The sequence below is a fragment of the Taudactylus pleione genome, unplaced genomic scaffold (genome assembly GCF_031769625.1).
Source record: "Taudactylus pleione unplaced genomic scaffold, aTauple2 ptg000015l, whole genome shotgun sequence".
Taxonomy (NCBI): Eukaryota; Metazoa; Chordata; class Amphibia; order Anura; family Myobatrachidae; genus Taudactylus; species Taudactylus pleione.
In genome coordinates, this window is record NW_028284417.1 from 7,685,833 (window position 1) to 7,709,035 (window position 23,203).

A 23,203-nucleotide genomic window follows, 5' to 3' on the forward strand; every position below is an offset into this window, starting at 1 on the left:
GGCCAATTGCGTGCATAATCGCAGTTGCGATCCTTGCTGAATCAGGCCCACAGTCCTCTTTAGCAAAGAATTGCAGAAAAGATAGGCTGTAAATGTGACCCACTAGGTATCCTTATGCTGTAGGTATTGTGGTGCAGCTGGAGAACACACAGTCCAATATTAGTAGAATTGTAGCTTAGTCTGTAGTAGGATCCAACAACATCCAGATTTAAGTGGCAAGAGTCCAATCAGATGATAATATTAGGATTTGAAATTGCACATGTCAACCCTGAAGTCATGGCCAGTCTGAAGTAAACCAAGGGGCTTTTTATCAAGCAAATTCTGACCTTTAAACATGCAGAAAAGGTAGTTTATGTATATTTAGGTACAGAATTAACTGTCAGCAGTATGTAGCAACATAGAAAGCAGGTAATATCTGAGTTGATATTAATCAGTTCCTATGAACAACTAAAGGAGAACAAGTGGGATGACCTAATAACCCTCAAACTGCTCTTTTTGTGTCTCATACTCCCCTCCACTCTGCCTTCCACTCCAACTACAGTATCTGTTCTCACAAGCCTCTCTGCCCTCTGCTTTTCTTACTGTGCTCTTTCTTACTCTTGAAGAATCACATTCTCATTTTGCCATCATTAGCACATGTACTATGTTTATAACACCCATATATGTCTTCCCCTTCTGTATTCTCTCATGTAACCAACTGTCTATTCACATGGCTCTTCCAATAGAAAGGCATATAATCGGTCTGACCCTCCTCTTTGCAGTGCTCCTGGTGGCTATGTTATGTGTGATATTTTCAATTATTAAGCTCAAAAAAGGAGGAAGTGACCATCCACCAGGGGGCATAAGGCAACCTGAGGCAAAATAGATGGTCATGCCCTCCCCGATGGCTCTGGCTTGCACATGAGCCGCTTATTACCCTTAGCATTACATCTTTACTCTTGTACAGTATTATTTTGGGATAGTCGCACATTTTCTCTCATACAGAGTGGTGTATCCCTGTGTGTCCTTTTCCTTGCTTCAATACTGTTAAACATTTTTGATTGTGATAATGCTGTGATGTTGTTATTGGGTGATTATCAGGAGTGTCTGTGTTTTTATTATGAGATAATATGTGATGACTAAATATGGGATAAAAAACAGATGTGTTGAGTCTGTACATGTGTGTTATGCTAGGACTCTAGAATGACATTACTGATATTAGTTGGACGGGTCAGAGAATAACTGTCATTAAGTTCCAACATGATGACATAATTTTTATCAGAAATCAATTTTATTATATAGATTCTTCCAAATGATATACCAGCAGCTTAATTAGGTTAGTAAGGAACTGAGAACATGGAATGTTGGCTTTAAGGTATTGGAGAACTGGTCTGATTTCTCTAATGGTGATAACCTCTACTGTAGGTAGAGCTGAAGGTCAGAGGGGAAGCTAGAGATGCAATAAGTGAAAACAATGTTATCAGGCTCAATTCAAACTAGGAATATTGATGGAGTTGATGTTAGAAATATTCAGCAAAATATTCTAGTCAGGATACAGGTTTTAATTAAGGGAACAGTTCAAGGATCAGATTGGTAGGGTCAACCAGCCATAAAAAAAAAATATAATAAAAAAATAGCAGAGTATTAAATGTTTGGCAACAAATGTTAGAAGCCTTCAAAACAAGATAGTTAAACTAGAATTATTAATGTCAGAGGAGAAGTATGATGTGGTGTGTCTTATGCAAACACATTAGAATGGAACACATGAGTAGGCAGTAAATTTAGAAGGGTATATCATGTGTCAGAATTGTGGGAAAGACAGAAAGAGATAAAGGATTATCTATATACAAAATCATGTTTAATTACTACCCCGTGAAAGGTATGTCTGTGAGGAAAATTTTAATATATGGTCCTTATGGCTTGGCATATGAAAAAAAGACACCAATAAAATGTTACATATATTTTCTTATTAGTTACCTATTAGTAAATATATTATGGGATTTCCATTACTTTGCATGACAGATATGCACTGGGACACTGAAATAACAGGAAAATAATATATATATTTTTTTTAATCAATATTACAAGACAGCTATCTTCTCAGATAGTGGAAAGCGCAACTAGAAGGAGAACACTGTTGGACTTATCTGACAGATCTGATGTTATTTCTAACATTTAGCCATAATGCACATTTGACAGTGATCCTTAAATGTTAACATTTTTCTGAACCTTTTAAAGCAGAGTTACAAAAACATTCATCTTAAACAGGCTGCATTAATCAACAGTAATATTGATTGGGACATATTTAAAAATGCATTAAACAGCTTGTGGTTGGAATGTACTGTACCTTATGGGATTATAAACTATAACAATGTTAAAAAAAAGTATCTGAATAAGAAACAACTAGAAGTGATACAGAAAAAAAGGAAAAATAGCTTTTGAAATATGAAGAATATAAGACTAAGTAAATATGAAGCTATTTAATAAATAGCAGGAATGTAAAATGGTGTGGCGAGCAAGGAGTCGAGACTCTGAAGATATGGGTACAGCTCAGCAGTTACTTTATTACTATAAGGAGGAAGTGGAAAAATATTTAAATAAGATTTATAGGCGGATAAAAATCATCTGATCCAGAAGGCATCCACCCTCTTTTTCTAAAGAACTTACAGTAAGTTTCATAATTTATACAGTAGATCATTATTTATATAAATGGATTATTCCACAATGGATGAGTAAAATCTTGACTGGTGTTAAGCAGGTGTCATACTGATATTTAAAAAAAGTAAAAGTAAAATGTAAAATTCTTGAAATTTTGGGATTAATTAAGGATAAACCTGATATCAATTGTGTCTGAAATATATGAATGATTACAAAATATGATATTCTGAAATCTGTTATATAAAATAAATTAATGACAGCCTCAGTATAGGTTATAAAGAACTTGTTGTGCCAAACCTAATTTAATTAGAACAAACTAATTAACTATCCGGCGCACTAGCTGAACTATAAATATGTGTAGGACTGACAGATAAACTATTTTTCAGTATTAAAATACATAAAGCATATTTAACCATTATATATTTATTTATATTTTTCTAAATAGGCTCAAGTTCAATCCACTATCTAAGCTATTTGCACATTACCTATCAATATTAAAAATTTTTAACATCCTCTCTATATAATAAAGTTATTTATTTACACCACCATCTACATCACATTACCCATACAATTAGAATGGACTTGATAGAATCAGAATATAATGTATAGCTTTGACATAATGTATTGCTGAACAGTTAAAAAGAACTGTATCAGCATAAAACATACCAATGCAGATAATGTATGCACCGCTACGATTACAATAGTGGTGAACTAACTATTGGTTGCTTAGCAACTGTAAACACATTTGGATATAAAGGAAAAGACCAAGCCAGCTCAGAACATGGCCTGACAAAGTCCTATTGGGTAAAACACATTGGACCACGCCCACCCAACACATAAGTCCACCACTGAGCCTATCAGAAACCCTTAAGAGCCGAAACCTGGAATATAGACTAAGACCGCAGTGCAAGCAGCAGCAGCCCTTACCCTCTAATCAGGACACACAGGTTGGTGTGAAAAAAGACAGACTTGAGATAACACCAGGAGGCATAACTAATTGGAAGCAGGTCTGGATTTTTCACTTAAAAGACTCATATTATTGCTGATATTTTATTGCTGGCATTATTTGTCTTTTTATTTATCATATTTATCTTATTATAATTTATGTTGATTGTGTTTTATATTTATCTTCATGCTTGCATGTACAATTTAGCGCATGTACTGTATTTTAACACTAATAAAATTCCTTTTTATCTGATTTGCAGTCCTACATATATTTAAAGTCCAGCTAGTGCGCCGGATAGTTAAATGTTCCCACAAGTTTAAAGAAGGACTTGCTTTTACTGCTATCCCTCACTATACACACTACAAGGGAGCAGCTACAATAGCATTTATGAAAGAAAAAAAGACCAATAAGATGTAAGATAACACTAATTGATATTCCATGAAAGGAGGATAAATGAAGCAAATGTAGCTTATTCTCTATATAAATCAGCAACTAGAATATGGATTGCAATGTTGGGCACCTGAGTTCAAGGACATAGGAGAACTTTACAGGATTGAAACCAAAACCGAATTATAAATGCAATTGGGTTGCATTGTAGAAACGTATTTGACAAAGTAGACCTGAGATAAAGGTGCATTGACTGTAAAATAATTAGCTTGTATAAATATAAACATAGTCAATACAAAGACTTCTCTGTCAATATTGCCTTGACTGCATCTAGAAGAAATATAGATTTACATTGATAGTGGACAATTCATTAACTCAGTTAACTGGTAGAAAAGGTATGACTAGCTATAGTAACTAGAATAGACTACTAGTGAGACTAGAAATGTAATTTATTTTCTATTTATCAGGCCAGGAAAGTTTGTTTCCACCTTTGATGATACATTGGCAGGTGCACTGCTGGAGTTATGTTTTGCTTTTTTTGGATCAATACACATTGAATATAATTGGTGTTTTGATGTGAACTCATATTAATTATATTGGAATGGTATGTACAGTAAATGGTTGTTCGGTCTGCTTTCTTATACTGAGTTTGCTAAGGGGGAGAGGGGAGGCATGGTTTACCTTGGATAAAGCATGAATAAATGTTCATGAAGTGCCTGATTTTCTCTTTTACTGTAAATAATACATTGAGACCAAATACATTTCTTTTCAGTAGTTTTATTGAAAAAAACGCCTCTTTTGTTTCAGAAATAAATAAAAATATAAGGCAGTGAAATTCACAATTTGCAGTTAAAAATCGAGAAACAGCAAATCTATATTGATAGTCTTGCAGGCAATTTCAAACTGCTTTGAGAACTAAGAATCACTATATTCTGACAATTGTCCATACTAAATATACAGCACAAACATGCAATTCCTTTTTCTGCAGGACTGACTGCAGCTTGCCATACATGTAACTGGTAATGTGTCTACAATATAATCCTGCACCTAACAGACACAGCATATTTAGCTATGTTGTACTGAAGGATGCTTAAAGGGAAGCAGAGTACAATGCAGTATATTCCTTACAAAATATAACTGAGGCTTGGTTAGGAAGGTACATTGGGAGGTGAGGAAATTGGTTGTTTCTTGGGTATTATATGGGTAGCAATATGTTTAAGAAGCAGGGAAATACATCAATGTTCAGACACAAAGCTGCTGGGATGTTTGCTATTGTTTTAGGTACGTACTATGTTAACATTGAAATAATATTTTTATCTTTATTCACACATTCCACAAATGGGGCTAAAAGCACAACATATTTTACAAGCATGTAGAGAGCATCAGACAAGAAGCTTCATGTGGTTTCTACGGTGAGATCTAGTGATCACAGCATTCACATAAACACAGTACGTGTACATACATTTAAGTGCATTTCATGACTGCAGTATCCTGGAAGGAAATTGGAAAGCATGCTATCCACCTACTTTGCATGTATCTGCTGATCAACATCACCAAGTAAATGACATATATATATATTAAAAACAAAAAGAAAGATTTTATGATTTCACTAAATTTTTTCGTAAGGATCTTCTCCATCGCAAATGTTCAGCATATTCAGGATGTTGCATTTCATGTTCATAGTCCTCATCGGATAGTCTGTCTGGTGCCATTTGGACTACGTATGGTTGACTGTCAGGATCATGTGGTCCACTTTCAGGTTGATAAGGTTCTGGTTGAAAATATTTGTCCGATTGAATAAGATAGTTATCTCATAACATGAATCCATGGGCACAGTAAATGATACATTCTGTCTTTTGTTATGTAATATAGATATATACCTAAATCTACAATATATAAATCTATGTATATATGTATATAGGAACCTAGATTTGACACCTGCTTTGATCTACTTATCAGGTAAATGCAAGATAGATAAACATATGTTACAATTACCTATGTATAATAAAAATGTGATTAGATTTGTTCATTTGTACAGATAATTGTTACTATTATTAGACTGTTAAAAATCAGTGTATTATCCATATGGGTATTATAAAGAACATATTTAAGTTAAAGATTATATATTCTATAGTTAAATACTTTTATCTTGGAACAGCGTTGTTGTTAGCTGAAATAATTTAATGGTAAATTGTGATTTATCCTAAAATGCAATAATAAATAATGGAATACATTATGATAGAAGAATTGTCAATAATGCATTAATATACACTATTATTGTCAGTTGCATTGAAAGTTCAATATTAAAGAAGTTATGACATTACAGGCCTTGTCTGACAAGCGGTAGCATTGTAAAATTCATAGGGGATGAGGGGTAAATGGTTATTCTAGCAGACAGCAAGCAGCAGGCTTTAATGCATTAGCATAATGTAAAATAATGTTAACTGATTTTAGTGAATATGTTCTCATTCAAACCATTTACAAGCAACAATTAGTTTATTATTTACATATATCATTTCTATATCCTTATGTTAAATCTCTGTTTAAAAAAAAGGGTTACCTCAGATACAGTAGTTAGTAGTTAAAATTGACCTCTTGTATAACTGAGGTTCTATATTTCATATATATGACATGACTTGTTCACTACAGAAATGCAAACAGGCTTTGTGAGTTCATATCGCTGTCCTGGTTCCCATTCGAGTGTTGTTAGTATAAAGAACTGTCTCCCCTTTTATGATGACAATATAGGTCATTAGCTATATCCATGGTGACATTTCCCAAAATAATCATTCCAGAGAAAGCAACGTGCGCAAACATCTCAGAAACAGGATTTTCATGAATTCAAACTGTAAGCAGCACTGGAGACTTAGAAAATTGTTAGCCGGAACCTGTAACAGGTCAAAGATGATGTTAGTGTTTAAAAGTAAGAGCTGCATAATACATTGTTTTCCACCTGAACATTAATGCACATTATATAGATAATTACAAACATTTTCTCAACTAAGACACATTTTACTACTAAAATTTTTAGGATGCTTTCTATAAATATCGCTTTAAAAATGAATTTACAAAAATGTTTTAGATGCTAGTAATTAGAATTAGAAATTTTACTAATGTTAATTTTTTTTTTTTGCTATAATTGACTTTGACATTTACAATACAAACAGAATCAGATCTGTCAGCTATATACAAAACACCTCCCCATGCGCAAACCTTTACATCTCAGCTATCTATATAATTCTTTAAACTCCTTTTCTAGATTTGTATATGCTATTTGTCACTCAATATGTTATGATTTAGATGGCTTTTAAACATATTCTACCTAGTTTTACATTCACAGTTTTAGTAAATGTATAGTAAATGTATAAAATTAATTTTCAAGTGTTTAAAAAACAATCAGGTACTTTCTTGTTATTTCTAATGTTTTTTGAAGACCTACAGTAAAACATTAAGATACAGTTGAGCTTATGTGGCTTTGTTTCAGAGTTTTTTTTTTTACTTTGTATTATTATTTCCTCTCTCTATTGTTTTAGGTAGTGGACAAGTATTTAAGCTGAAATTGCATTTCATTATTAATGCTGGCTCTATGCCAGTATCTGCGAATAGTCAAATATTGAAGCGCGTCTAATCCCAACATGACCACTATATGTGATAAAAAAAGTCTAAAAAATATTGAATGATCATGTTGATAAATTGGTACTGTAAGATGACAGCAACAGAAACAGTAGATAACATACGCATGTAGCAAATATTGGTAACATACCTGGGTATCCTTGACCATTGTAAGGAATGCTTGCACACATTGATGCATCACAATAACCAGATGGACCAGTAGGACCTCTAATGCCTTGGTTACCTGGCCGACCAGGAGATCCTGGTGGCCCCGTGGAGCCTGAAGATCCTGGTGGTCCAGTTCTGGAGTCGCCTGGAGGTCCTGATTTTGAAAGAAGACAAAAAAGAAGTTAAAATCTTGTGAGGTTTGTTTCAACCAAAACTAGTAATGCTTCTGGCACAGAAACTGTCTAGACATATATTAATACAATGCAAAGGCAAAAAAGTACAATTCTACATATGTTGTCAATAAAAACACCAAAATTAACCAAAACACTTTGGATTATGTGGCTATCATTCCTCAGCTTCTCAATACATGTTAGATATACAATGTCTATTTTATTCAGAACCTGATTTGACATGATAGAAAAAACTTACAGACTCAAATGCATTATTTGGTTTCTTTCTACCCACAAAAATAATGACCTCTAGGGAAACTAAAACATATGAAAAACACACTGAAGTTCAATAAAAAATGTAGCAATGAATCTACTCCGCTTATCCTGTGGCCCTGGGGCATATGAAGTCATGTTGTTCTTGGAGCAATCACTATTATGGTTAGCTAAAATGTAAAGCTTGAATCAAGTGAGGATAAAATTGTTGCAAGCTTCTTGTACATCTTGTAATGAAAAAATCATGTTTTAACTAACAAATTAAAGACAGAGCTGGCCAAAGCATTCTTCTGCAGCCAATAATCAGGGAATATAGCGGGGAATCAATTAGTAGACTGCAAGCTTATATTGCAGCACTATTTGTAAAGTCGTATTTCATCCAGTTACATCTTAAAAGCACACTGAGAAATATGGGTTTAGAAGCAACAATAAATATCTGTTTCCATATAAAGTGTTCCATATTTACTTTGACAAAGTAGAATTGGTTTAGATGACTTCATCTAGTAAAGTATTATATCAGTGGCTGTGTATCAAAGTATTTCAGTTGCAAACAAGCTACGTGTATTAAAGAGCACAACGTAAGACGTTTTAGAATTTGCCAAAAATGCTATATTCTCACATAAAAGATCTATCAGAACACGGAATTGTAAAAAAATATATCATAATTATCTTGACTAAGAACTGTACAGCGCAGATGGAGTTTAGAAGGACATTCCAAAGTCTCTCTGCTCACTACATCATGTACCATGTGTGTATGGTTTCCATGGTAGTCACATGACACAGTGCAGAACTATAAAAACTCTTTTTGTACTGGTATTGGCACTTTAATATATTTAAAATTGGGCAGCACAGTTGGTGTAATGGTTAGTATTACTGTCTCAAAAGGACTGAGGTATTGGGTACGATTTTCACCAAAGCCATAACTGTATGGAGTTTGTGGGTTTCCTCCAGAAACTCCGGTTTCCTCCCACATTCCAAAAACATAGAAGTAGGTTAATTGGTTTCTGGCTAAAGATTAACCCTAGTGTATATGTGTGTACATGTGATAAGGAACATAGGGGCTTAATTCAGCATTGCATGTATGTGCAATGCTGAAAGCAGATTCCTGATTATCAGGAATCTGTGCGTGCACAGGACCCGTTCTGCGAATGTGCAGAATGAGTCCTGTGTGATTGCACACAGCCCCAGCTATGCTTCCGTCTGACTGACAGGCAGAGGCATTTAAGGGGCAGTGCGGGGATAGGGACTGCTGGCGTTCACGGAAACGAGGCACATCGGTCCCGTTTTCCGGGAGTGTCAAGGCCAGGGGTGCGTCCACGGATGCAGTTTCCTGGCCTCGCAAGCCAGGCCAACCTGAGTAAGCTTAGGCTTGCTCAGCTGGCTGGCAGTTCGGCGCCGTCCATCATCGCAATCCCGCCCTGCGACCTTGGTCGCAGGGCTGGGATCGCAAATGCCGCAGGGAGTGTCATACACCTCTTGCTGCATTTGCATATTAGCAAGGACGGAATTGCAAAACTGCTTGTGTGCAGCTTTGCCATTCCTGAGACTGATGTGAATGGCTCAATATACTCTGTAAAAGCGCTGCAAAATATGTGTGAACTGTATACAGTAAATAACTGGTAATAAATATAAACATGTTATGTCAGATGACTCATAAAGGAAGGCATCCACCATTTAAATTACACCTAGATATGGAGTTGAGTTTGTTTTTTGGTATGAAAACAACTAATTTTATATTGAAAGAACAAAGCATACAATATATGTCAGGCACTTATTTCTTTCAGAGTTTAGGTACTCCAAATGATAATGTAAAAAAAAAATGTAAGTCTTGCTATGAAGACCCTCTCCTGTTCTTTTGGTGAGAGATGTAATTAAAACATTATTTATATTTCTTAAATGCACAGCATTAATAGACAATATTTTAATGTTTTTATGTTTTAAATTCCAATCACATGTCTACATTTTCAATGCTTTCACTAGGGGAAAATTATTTTTTCTTTTTTGTACAGTAGCCACATCTATTTTCCTTCTTTTAGTATTAGGACTGTTTATCTTTTATTTATTGCACATTATACAGGTGAGGTAGCTTAAAATTAAAAACATTAATCCTTTACTTTAACACAGCTAGCAGCGCCAAATTCATTTACTCCAAAATGTAAATTCAGTCCAGGAATACTACATATATACATTATGCATGTTTGTTTGTCACAGGGCCAGACATAAAGTAATCATGCGGTTGCCATATTTAGTGATTAGTAGATGATAATATGCCCTGGCCCCTGGCTGGCAGAATGAATGGCATTTTCTAGCTACCATATTTAGTATATGTTCCTAAATGGGTAGTAAGAGAATGCATTAAGACCTATGAATCATGTGCAGTAAACATATAAATCATCAGTACATGGATGGCGGATATATAGTACTGGGTGTCTGCCATGTTCAGGGGGTTGTTTAGAAATGAATAGTATATATTTGAGTCTTCTATTGGGCATATTCAGTCATTTAGTAGAGTAATGGGGAGATGTATTAAGATTTTGAAGTTGAAAATAACAACCAGTCAGCTTCTGTCATTTATCTAGCACAGTCTAGAAATGACAGTTAGATGCTGATTGGTTGCTTTGAGCAACTACTCCACTTTATCTCTCTCCAAGGCTTGATACATCTCCCGCTTATTGAGAATCTGGGACTTAATTAGGAGATACCTTATTTATTTGTTCAATAAGAAAATGTTACAATTAGTACTACATTAGTCATCCCATAGTCTCTGAAAGGGACAGTATACTAAAATGAAGAATATTAAGTGCCCTTTTGCAGATCAAAACTCAGGTAAAGACAAAGAAGTTTTCTCCCACATCCCCTGATGCTGAGATCACTGTAGGAGCAGGTCAACATTAGACTAAGGCAGGTAAAACTTACTAAGCACGACTGTTTCTACTTATATTAATACATACAGTCAGGCAAGAATTCAAGGTTTTCTGTGCATAATGAAACTCTTATATTTAGAGAACATTTACAGTATATATTGCACATTTCCTTTTAAATATGAAATATTATATGTTTTATAAGTTATTGTTGAAAATGGTAGGTTATATACCATGAAATCACAGCATTAGAATTTCAGCAGTTTGAGCCCATGAGATGCAGACACTGATCACATAATGAAGCGTGAGATCTATAAATGTGTTTCTCTGTACTGACATATTCCTTTGTTAGTACATGTTGACACAATGAGAATATTGTTATTAGAGTCAAAAATTTATATTACGCTGCATTAAGGGACAACTTACTAGCTCCATTCATGAGCTGTCTTATTTACATGCACAATTTATTTAAGGCATTTTGTTATGTATCCTTCATAAATAACACCACAAAACAAAAGTTAAATCGAAACAATCAGAAACCAGATGCTAGCAGTCAGTGCATTCAAGTTATTTACAAAAGCTTCAAAAATCTGAAGTTAATTCACATGGCATTGTCTGGGCGAAACAAATAAATAGAATAAATATTTTCTGATTGTACCAACCTGGTGGTCCGGTGAGCCCTCTGGGTCCTTGAGATCCAGTTCCAGGATTGCCTCTCTCTCCCTTTTCACCTGGTATTCCTAAGAAAGGTATGCAAGTATAACAATAAACCCCTTATTTTTTCCAGTGCAATGTGATAATATTACACTACACAATATGTTGCACATAACAATTGCATGGACATCCTTATTGGGAAAGAAACAATTATTTTCTATTATTTTGATTAATCATCACTTGAAGATTTTTTTTTATTTGTGATTCATATTTTGACTTCAGATATAACTTTAGAGTTTGGCCTCTGATGGTTGAAATTACTACTGTAATACACAGCTGTTCTACATAGCTTACCTCTTTCCCCAGGAGGTCCTTGAAGACCCGATGTTCCTGGGAATCCAGGTCTGCCAGCAGGTCCAGATTCACCTCTCGTTCCAGCGCTGCCTGGAGGACCAGGAGGACCAGCAGGTCCCGGCTGATTACGATTGGAATAATAATCATTTGGAATCTGGTTCAGCATCTGATTAAATCTGCTCATTTGATCTTGAAGTAGAGGAGAGAGAAGTATTAAAAATACTGTAGATCATTATTGTAAGAAGTTCAACAAAACTAACGAGTAGAATTTAGACAGATCTGGGAACTGTTGATAACATTGCTTATAAGCTGAAACTCAATTTCAGCATTGTTTTATATCTGTAAGTGTATTTAGATGCTATAAGAGCATGAAAGGTAGAAAGCCTCTAAGCAAAACTGGTAACAAAATATTCTAAGAATGCATGGCACAGAGCAAAGCGAGGTCTTGGGGTTTGTTCAGCAGTGAAACAAATTGGCAAACTGGGTGGGCCAAGTGCTGATCTACCTTAAACTTCCATTCACATCACATCATTGTCTTTGACATTGAAAGGTTTGTCATGTTGCTGGAGGGCATTAATTAGAGAATAATCTTAACATTCTACAGTGTACATTAAAACCTACTGCTCATGCAGTATCAAATTGCTTAATGTGCTAAATTAAAGGATTTGTCTTTTTAGTTATGTGGAAAGTGAGTATAAAAGGCTAATCGTAAATCATTGAGGTCGATACGAAATCATCTATGAACAGGATACCATTACTTGCCTACTGTACAGAAGACATTATAGGCATGTGGCTGTAGATGTGCGTATTATATTACATCATGGAGTGGATTACAAATGTCACAGTATGCAACATTTAATCTCCCTCTGTTTGCGTAGTTCTTCTTTACAAAGCTTATATATGTACAGTATATCTGCCCATTTTAGTACTACAGTTATTGCCTTTTGTATCCTGTATTTCAGGACTGTTTTAAATTCTTGCACTATATACTGTAGTTACATGCTTATCAAATAAATACACTATGTATGCGACTTGGGAATGATTGTTGCAGTATATGCTAGGTCTAACCCAGCAAGATCAGCGCTTCTTCACAGAATTGTAATGTTCTCAAAAAACTATATGTATCCAGTGCTTCATATACCATATAAACATCTGTATACTATTGTTTCATATGAAGATCCTACGTTTAATGATACTGCTTAGACTGTACAGTATGCAACTGTTGGTTGCTTGACACTGTAATGCTAATATAATGCAGTGATGTGCAGTGAGGTCAATGGCTGGGGAGGCACACATGGAGATGGATCTGAGCGCTGTGAGCCTGTTTCACTCCCTACTGTAACTCTCTCTTCGCTACACTAAGCTTCAGTATCCAGTGATTCTCTTACCTGCATCACTGTATCTTTCCTTCCTGCTACTGACAGCTCCAATCTCTAAACACAGCCGTGCACTTCCTGGTCACATGACACATCCAAGGTGTCCATCAGTGCTCAAGGCATGCCCTCCATACTCAGAGGTATGCCTCTATTAGCTCTTTTTCTGTGCAGCTTACCCCACGTGGTGTGGCCCTGCCCACAGCTCTGCAAGCAGTGTCTGACTATACAGAAGTGAGGCTGAGCTGTTGCTGCCTCATCTCTCTCATCTCCCTGCACTCCCAGGGAACTCCACAAAGCTGGTGAGTGTTAACTAAAAAAATGATTACAATAAACAAAGAAGATGTTTATAAGTTATAAATATCTTTTTTGTATTATTTTAATCATTTTATATCAAATCTCAGGAGTATGACAGGGGAAGCTCAGCCTCCCCTGTCTACCCTGACTGCATGTCCCTAATACAATGTGATAAATTATCAATCAAGCAAAAGAGAAATGCTACTGTATGTTGATCTCTGAGTGGGATTTACATGTTTCAGGGTAACATTTGAATATTCCACTTTAATGTGTTCTTGGCAAGCATGATGTCTTTATGTTCAATGCTCTCGCCAATATTCTAAGAACAAATACTGTATGTCCTATTGTGTTACAGCAGCTCATTTATTTACTCCTTATTTTATATAGTTCTGCTCTACCTGACTACAGGAAGTAAGAAAGGTAAGTCATCATCAGCTCAATTACAATTAAGTCTCATCTGTGTAAAAATTATAAATGCTTGTTTATTGTTAGCCTTACAGATTAGATTTATGGTGCGTATCCACTTGCCGATAGAGGCACAATAGTACGATTACAACATTGTAATTGTACAGTCATTCCTCATTCTGTATAATGCCTACACTAAATGATATGTCATTCAGTGCAGGCACCCTCCCTCATCCCCGAACATGCACAATCTGTCGTTATCTGCAGATTGACCGTCATGTTCACGCGATTGTTGATGTCAAAAACTACCAGCGGGAGCACGCATCGCTGGTCATTTTCGACATTTTAATGCCCAATTTGTGAATGATTAATGTGAGATTGAATGATAACTATGTCGTTATCATTCAATCGCTAATTTTAATCGCCTAGTGGATACGCACCTTTATACAGGATGAGGAACGACTGTACGATTACAATGTTGTAATCATACTGTCGTTCCTCTATCGGCAAGTGGATACGTACCAGGCCAGCTCTTATCCAGGGAATACACAGGTAACATACCTGTTTCCTATTTGTTACTACAGTTTATCTAGTGAAGCCTACTAAAATATTGTATATTGCTGATCTCTAAAGGCGCACATCCACTACCCAATTAAACAGAGCAACTTAACGATAATGACATCGTTATCGATCAATTGCTTGTTAATTGGGCACAAATCGGGCAGTTTAATGTAAAAGAATGACCAGCGATGCGCGCTTCCGCTGGTCGTTTTTGATATCTACTGTATAATTGCCTGAACATGTTGGTCAATCTGCCGATAACGACAGATTGACCATATGCGGGGATGAGGGAGGATGCCTGCACTGAACGATTGATCGTTCAGTGTAGGCACAGCACAGACTGTGAAACGACTGTACAATTACAATGTCGTAATCGTGCAGTCGCTTCACAGTCTGCTAGTGGATGTGTCCCTTAACTCTGGTGACTTTATATCTGGCATCAAATTAGTTGTCTGTCCTTTAACTTGTCTTTTCTTATTGACATTTCACCCCTAGGCTTTTCCCACTTTCGATAAACCACACACAGGCAATAGAACCGGAGTCCAATTTAGAAAAAGATTGACTTCAAAAAGTTGCTCTGACCTAGTCAGGTTCACTTTAAAAATGTCCTCTATGCCTAGCCGAACTAACCTTAAATATCAACTTTAGACTTTGTATCATTATTCTGGGAATTCTTGTTATCTACTCTGATTGCAAGATGTGTAAGGAGATGTGGTCTCATTTGGTGAGTGGTGAAAAAGACCAGTGCATATAGTAAACGTTCCGCTGACCTTTAAATGTACTGTGTTCAAGGTACAGTAATAAACATTATTTGGTACTTTCTAAATATAATAATACATAAAAGTAGCAAAGATAAAAGAGACATGTAACACAACTAAATATATATTAAGAATGTTGATGTTTCATTTTACCTAATTTACAATTATTGTTTTTAGTGTAACTGCAAAGAGGTGCAATCTAAAATATATTAGACATCAGAACAAGATCTATAAGTTTATTAATCACATATATAAACTCATACATTTATACAAAATAGTAATTTTTTTCCACTTACTGTTTATCATTTGTTCACAAACTTGTCGTGCAACAGCCCTCATCATATTCTGAGAAGCAATATCTCCCTTAATGACACAAACATATTCTTGGTCATTACCATGATACACTGTATACATACCGTATGTGGAAAATAAAAATGTAAATCTTTAGCCCATATGTTGCATATATTTAATCCATCTACTCACCCTCTCACCCTTATCTCCTTTCTGCCCGTTAGGACCCTAGAATGGAAATATATTGTATTATTGTTTGACCCTCGTAAAACAGAAAGTAATAAAATGAAATGACCCTGCTCCTCTGTACAGTGTCCTGGTGTCTGCATAATCATGTCATAAAATATACACTGCACATCAACTTCACTCCCCCAAATGTAATAAGTGCAATGTCATTTTGTAATACATTTAGTCTAATCTAATAAATGTGTACATATATCAAAACATAAATACACTTATATATGAATTGTATATAAAATATTTCTATACAAATAAACTTGCATACATATGAAAATACATTTTGATTTTTAAATAAAACCTATATTCTACAATAGACTGTGAATTAAATGGAAGAGCTTAAATCTGCGTGTTCTAGATGTGTTCTATCTACCTGTATTTCTTTAATATCTATCCACAAAATTCATGCGTGTAAAATAAAACAAATCTCTTAAAATCCAAATTCCTTTTGTCTAAGTAGGAAAGTTACCCCTTAAAGTAGAGATAAAAGATGTTCCAGATATATAACTGAGTCACTGTAATTGAAGCACAATTATCTAACAAAATAAGAGAATATCAGGAACTGTACCATACAAAACCGCAAAGAAGACCACTTTAGTAGTTGAGCAGCCTCTAGGCAGAAAGTTGTGAGGAAACAATAATGTGGTTTCATGAATACTGAAAAACCACTCAAATTGATTGTAGCGATTATAAACCACATGTCTATCAGTGGGATTCATTTTAACATATCTCGTCAACTATTTGTTTACATAGAAAACAAAATATAAAGAATTGTTTGATTGAATATTTGTTGAAACAGAAATAAATGTTACTTTCGTTGCCATCTTTCCTCAATTCTACAATGACAGAAGTACACATTTCTTTTTTAAATCACTAAAATACCTAACGTGTTCGCACCTGGCATTTCCTCCTAGAATGGGTGTGATATTAGGGAAGGACAACAAAGAAAAGATGATCTGACCTCTACCAGTTAGATATTGTCAATTTCTATTTCTTTAGTACAGTTCCCCCCAAATCAATAACCACATGGCCAGAATAAAATCTAGGGTGTGATCAGGTCACTCAACACTATATGTGTACATCTATTGTATATCCAGAACTAATGCTGATACCAGCTTCTTATAGGTCACATATTAAGGATGCCCATGTCTATGAATAGATCAAAAGGTTGAACATAGGGCCTGATTCAGAGCTGAATGCTCTGACCAGAGCGCTCTCTCTGAATCAGGGCCTTCCTACCTTTTTTTGGAGCGTCCTCATCGACGCTCGCATAGCTGTGGGTGACCACCCACAGCATATGCGAGCGTCCATGATGATGGTCGCGATGGTCTTGACCATTGCGACCTTCGGACTTGCGACGGAGACCCTGCGGTAGGGTCTCGCTGCCGCAAGCCCTGGAGTGATTTTGGCTCTATCAGAGCCAAAATCACTCCCACTGACATCACTAGTGATGTCAGTGGGGCTGGCTTGAGACGGTAGGCGTTCCCATGGGAACGCCTTCGTCTGGCAGGCATGCCCCCGGCACGCCCACCAAAGGGGGCGTGCTGTCAATCAACATCGATAGCACGCCCCCTTTGGTGCGAGACCCAGAGCGATGGAGAGCCCGTCGCTCGCCGGGTCTCGCGCATGCGCACGACGGAGCTCCCTCGTGCGCATGCGCAGTGGGGGAACATTGACCCGCTTGCGAGCTTACTGCCGCTCACGAGCGGGTCTGAATGACCCCCATAGTAATTTAGGAATGTCCTTCAATACTACTTATGAAGCACAGAAATCCAGCTATTCCTTAATCAAAGAGTACTGTACATCAGGGAACTTTAGCCTAAGGTTGGTCTTTGCAAACCTTGATGTTGCACAGTTGTATAACATGGAAATCATTCTAATCTGTTCTGGTTACCAGTACCATCTTAACTTCTGGGCATACTGGGCAGCTGCCCAGGGCCCCATGATTCTAGAGGACTTCAAGCAGGGGCAGATTGGGTCAGGGGGGCAATGTATTCAATTTAGCCTTATATCCCACTGACATATAGAAAAAAACATTTATATAGTCATTCAGCTCTGTCTGGGTGCTGTTATAGATGGTATATATAATCCCATAGTATTAACTAACCTGTATGCAGGATGTAAAGTAATAGCCAAATAGTTCCTTGTAATTATGCAGCTGGTATCCACCATTATCCTGAGGAAGCCCATTTATAATAGCACCCAGCCAGAGCTGAATGTCTATATAAATGTTTATTTTATCTATATAGCAGCAGAATATAAGGATATATTAAATACATTCTTTGTGTTTATATATGTATGATATATTCTATAACAAAGCTTTGTTTTAATTATGCTACATTCTGTAAATTAAAAACAGTTTTAAGCAACATATGCATGTATTATGATTGCATTTTATGCTGAATACAGGGTATATTTATTTTACCTTAAATAAACTGTTTTATTCACATTACATCTGATCTTTGTTCATCCATTTCTACTGAATAATCAAACCCTTGTGTGCCAAAGTGCATCGTTCCAAACTATTCTACAAGTCAAGGCAGACAGGAGGAACTCTGCCAGTATCGCTAAAGGCAGCACAGAGGTCATTACACTGTCCACAAACAGTAGAAGTGCAGATGTCTACACAGAATACGCAGAGAATGATGCCCGTCTGGCCACTCTGATTGTGTGTAATCCACAATCAGAGTGGCTGGGGAGCATCTTTCTCTCCCTACTCCTCAGCCAGCAGCCCTATGCACATAGGCCCAGAGACAGGGGGAGGGGGGACAAAGGGGACACCCATATCGGGCCCCCAAGGACAGGGACAGAAACAACGGGACAGCAGCACCTATTAAAACTTTTTAAACAGCTGCTTTGCTGTTACAGTATCCATCCAGCCAAAGCCCCGTCCACTGACACTCTTCCCCACCTTCCCAAGTCAAATATCACTGTGACACACAGGGGCCGGTGCTCCTCCTCCTGGGCCTGCATCCCCCTGCACCCAGCCAGCACCTCACCCCTCCTGCTTCCTTCCTGTTCCTCTCATCTCCCATTGGCTTCCTCCCATTTTGTTCAACTTCCCTCTCACAGCACCCCCCACCCCCCACACCCCCTTCACAGCTACCCCCCTTGCGGCACCCCAAACCCCCTCCCCTCATGGCACCCCTGACCCCCACCCCATCCCCACTCCTCCATAGTGGTCCAGCTATAGAATGTAGGGACAAAGCCAAGCGCCAATACTGTCCACAGCCTCAGCATGAAGGCAAGTGACTAAGTGACTTTGTTATTGTCATCTTTAACACATATATATATATACTGTAGGTGTGCCTACCCTCCAACATGACCCTTTCCACCAGGTACAAAATGCTCTGCTCCGGGACTTCCCAGGTAATTTATGATTGCAGTCACCTGCATTAAACTAGGAAAGTGATGAGACAGGTGTTTCAACAAAGGTGGCAGCAATCATAAATTAGGTGGGAAGTCCAGGAGCAGAGCATTTGGTAGAACGGGTTATGTTGGAGGGTCTGGTGTATATATGTGTGTGTATATGTATGTATATGTATGTCTATATATATTTATAGATAAGTGTGTGTGTTTGTGCATTTCTCTATCTGTAATAATTGTTTGTGTCTGTATGTGTGTGGGGACCCAGCATGTGTGTTTGGAGGAGGGGACAAGGAGGGTGCATTGGGTTGGGGGCCCCAGAGATATAATCTTACCGGGCCCCAGGATTTCTGTTGCCGGTCCTGTATGTACGGAACGAGCAGCCACACACTACATGATTACACACAATCACTGGCCAGCCAGCTTTCTCTACCTGCCTCCCAGCCTGCAGTCAGACAGTGAATGATGGATGGCTGGAGTACTGATACCCAGTCACTGTATGGAAGCATGTGTAGAACCAGGGAGGGACCATAGAAGGGGTAAATTATAATTTTTTTTATTCACAGTCTGGTTTTTATAATTGTGAGTGGCAAGATTGTCAGATCTGAGGTCTGTTTTTATTAACTGGGACTGTGAGTGGCATTTAGGCGTAAGTTCTGGAGTCTGATTTTATTAATTGGGAGGAGGGGCAGTGGGTGTCTGCTCTGCGGTATGATTTAACTAATGGGGGAGGGGTCAGTGTGTTCAATCTGAGGTCTGATTTTATTAATGGGGGGGCAGTGAGAGCCCGATCACAGGTTGCCCCAGTGCATTTCGTAGCCCAGGGCTTACAATGCTGTTAAGAGGGCTCTGCTGGTTACTTAAGATAATCTGATCCAAACTTTACATTTAGCTTTTTACCTAAAGATAAATCAACTATACTGCACCTAGATCTCTGTTACAGTTGTTCATTTAAGTGTATTTTTGAGCCTTCTGTCTGGAAGTAAATGAAAGCATATCATGGTATAAACCCTAAAGGAATGCAACACGGAGCAAATATATGGAAAATAGAAAAGTCTTATACTACAAACCACAGGTATTCTGCACTCTGCTATCTGTAAAAATGCTGTTTTGTAAGTAAAACAAAGAAACATCTGTAAGCCACCCTTAAGAATTTGATTTAGCCGTTTTATCTTGTCACGGCAGTATTCACAAGTCGTTTAATAAACTGAAATGATTGAAACCAGTAGTTTACATCAAAGTCCCCAAATTTCTGAGCCATCTGTTTACACACTCATTGGTTTATCTTTTCCCATTTCAAGAAAAAATATAATTTCTAGATAAAATAATTCTCTCTACTCAAAAACAACATGTAAATAATTATTAATTTACATATCCAGAAGCCACAGCAAAGACAGTATATACATATTGAATACTCTGCTGCGGTAGCCTGAAATTACAAGAGATGTTACTTATCTTATGTACCATGTACCACTAGACCTTGCAACATAGAAAAGGGAAAGACAATGCACTGAAAAGATCAGAGAAGCCCTAAAAGAGCTGCGATCTCAGGTCCATGATTTTCTTTGAATATCCTAAAACTTTTTAAGATCTAATTCAGCAAAAATTACTAAAAAGAAAATTACAAAACTAAAGTATAATAAAGCTTAACCATGTCCTATACAAATTCATAATAACAGTTCAAATCTTACATCTGAAAATAGTCCAGGCTTTAAGTTTTGATTTAATATTACCAAAGCTCCTACTCCAATCTGAAGTTCTAATCCGAGCATTATTTTCAGCTCAAACACTAAACTCAATATCTAGCAAAGCATTGACCCAAAATCTAAAAAAGTAGGACATTTTAACAAACATATTTTTACACCAGTGAGAAAAGGCTCTAGTGGATAAAGACACTGTTATATGAGCACTGGCGAGTGTCATATTTAATGCAAGGCAGAAATACATCATTGACTTTATATCCTACTCATGACTCACTTTTGTAGGAAACAAGTAATAAGTTTCCATTTATATAATACAGAGTGCAAAGAATGATCTTATCATCACTAACCACAATACAAGACTTTCTCATACATAATTAATCAACAGTGTTGTCAGTAGTAGTCTGAATGCTTCAACCCAAAATACATTTCTTGTCGGTGAGTTATCAAATATCATTCGTACTGAATGGCATACAGTATGTCATGATTTAAGGATGCAAAGAAGCTCTGCAAGTCAGCAACATTTCCTATAAATGTGCTGATGTCGTTCTTAATGTTTGCTCAGCGTAGAAATATATGTTTTGGCAGATGATCTTGGTGGTTTTTCAAATGGAAAATGATTACCACAATTTCCAAAAACCAACTATTGCAACTGTTAAAAAAACGTCCTGCACATTTACATCCAATAGTTTTGTTACTCTTATAACCAGCAATCTAGCCAGAGAGAAGCATTACATTTTGTTAATTTACAACAAAGCATTAAGCCTTGGTGTCAATCAGCAGAGACTGCTATTATCTTACCGGCAGGCCATTATCTCCTTGCTTCCCTGGTGTCCCACTTGGACCAGGTACTCCTGGAGCTCCTGGTGCTCCCTGTAATGTAAAAAGAAACATTTGATAAACACTATTACTGGAAATGTTATCAGGACTTTGTTAGGTGAATTGCCAGGTTACTGTTGTGTACATCCATATGAGTAACTAACGGAAAATGTTTATTATTACACTAGATGATAATTTTACTGCAAAATTTATTTCAGCCTCCATTGCACACTATTAAAATGATTTACCATAGGCCCAGGTGGTCCTCTGGGTCCGATTGCCCCATCTTTGCCTGTAAAACCCTAATAAAAAAACACAAAAGAGTACAGAATTATTAATTTACATAAAAAGCATAGGAGTGTAGTTTGCATAGAAAGTGAAAATGCATATTAATGATTTGTTTTGCAGGATTTAAGAAAAGTGGAATAAATATTTTATAGTCCGTGAGAGAACCCACCAGTACACTGTGCAGCATCACACTGGTGCTGAATATCTCTCTCAGAGAGGTCTATTCATCATCACTTAATTTCTATAAAAGCAGGTGAAAATTAACATTAAGTAATTAAGTATTGGGGCCATTCATTCTGAAAGTAACACAGGAAATGTCACGGATACAGTATATCCAATCTGGATGGCAGTCCCCACACAACAGTTTGGGGGCCTAAATTCATCAAACTCTGAAAATACTAAACTTTTGGAGCTTGACCGCGGGAACCTTCATCCATCTTCAGATGGAAAGATGAGAAGGTTCCCTATGGGAAGGAGTCGTCCCTGTTCAGCTCCTTCCGCAAGAAACCAGGGCTTTATGCGCATGCGTTAATCCCAGGGGTAGCAGTGAAGAGGTTCTCGGGGACAGTAGATCTATGGATCAGCTGTCTCTGCACCGAAGCAATGTTGAATTACTCCAGTGAGTGTTTTCACCTGCTGCTACTCGCAGCAGTTGGATACTTAATTATCGGGGGCCACCCGACCACCTATAATTAACATAATAAATTGGGCCCTGAATGAGAACTTCTACATAATATATACCTCGTAAATAAATGCAGATGTAACCTGTAAAGTTGACATATTCGTTATGTCCAAATGTAAAACAAACATTTTTCTATTTTCAAATTGAAATTTTTTGTTATATATCAGTGATTCATATTTGTTAATTGCTAGTTTTACCATTTTGAGTTTTAAAATAGCTTACAGGATCATGATAAGGATTGATGAAATTGATGGTGCAGCCATTCAGGAGGGGCCAACAAATCCTATGCTTAGTTATTACAACAATGTAAACATGGACATCCGCAAGGATTCTGTCCTTGACCCTCTACTCTTTTTTCTGTAGA

The 23,203-nt window shown here is 36.9% G+C and overlaps 1 protein-coding gene across 2 annotated transcripts in view; it reads right to left on the minus strand.

Annotated features, from left to right (window-relative positions):
• Positions 1-4,737: 4,737 nt before the first annotated feature.
• The window catches only part of COL12A1 (collagen type XII alpha 1 chain), a 195,690-nt gene continuing 177,224 nt past the window's right edge, over positions 4,738-23,203 (minus strand). For both annotated transcript variants that reach the window (XM_088471465.1, XM_088471474.1), the window contains 8 exons: positions 22,118-22,171; positions 21,852-21,923; positions 15,940-15,975; positions 15,753-15,819; positions 12,063-12,251; positions 11,717-11,794; positions 7,734-7,904; positions 4,738-5,741 (listed from right to left, as the gene is read on the minus strand). In XM_088471465.1, the coding sequence (XP_088327591.1) occupies positions 5,569-5,741; positions 7,734-7,904; positions 11,717-11,794; positions 12,063-12,251; positions 15,753-15,819; positions 15,940-15,975; positions 21,852-21,923; positions 22,118-22,171 (840 nt within the window). In that variant the 3' untranslated portion in view covers positions 4,738-5,568. The remainder of the gene's footprint in view (positions 5,742-7,733; positions 7,905-11,716; positions 11,795-12,062; positions 12,252-15,752; positions 15,820-15,939; positions 15,976-21,851; positions 21,924-22,117; positions 22,172-23,203) is intronic.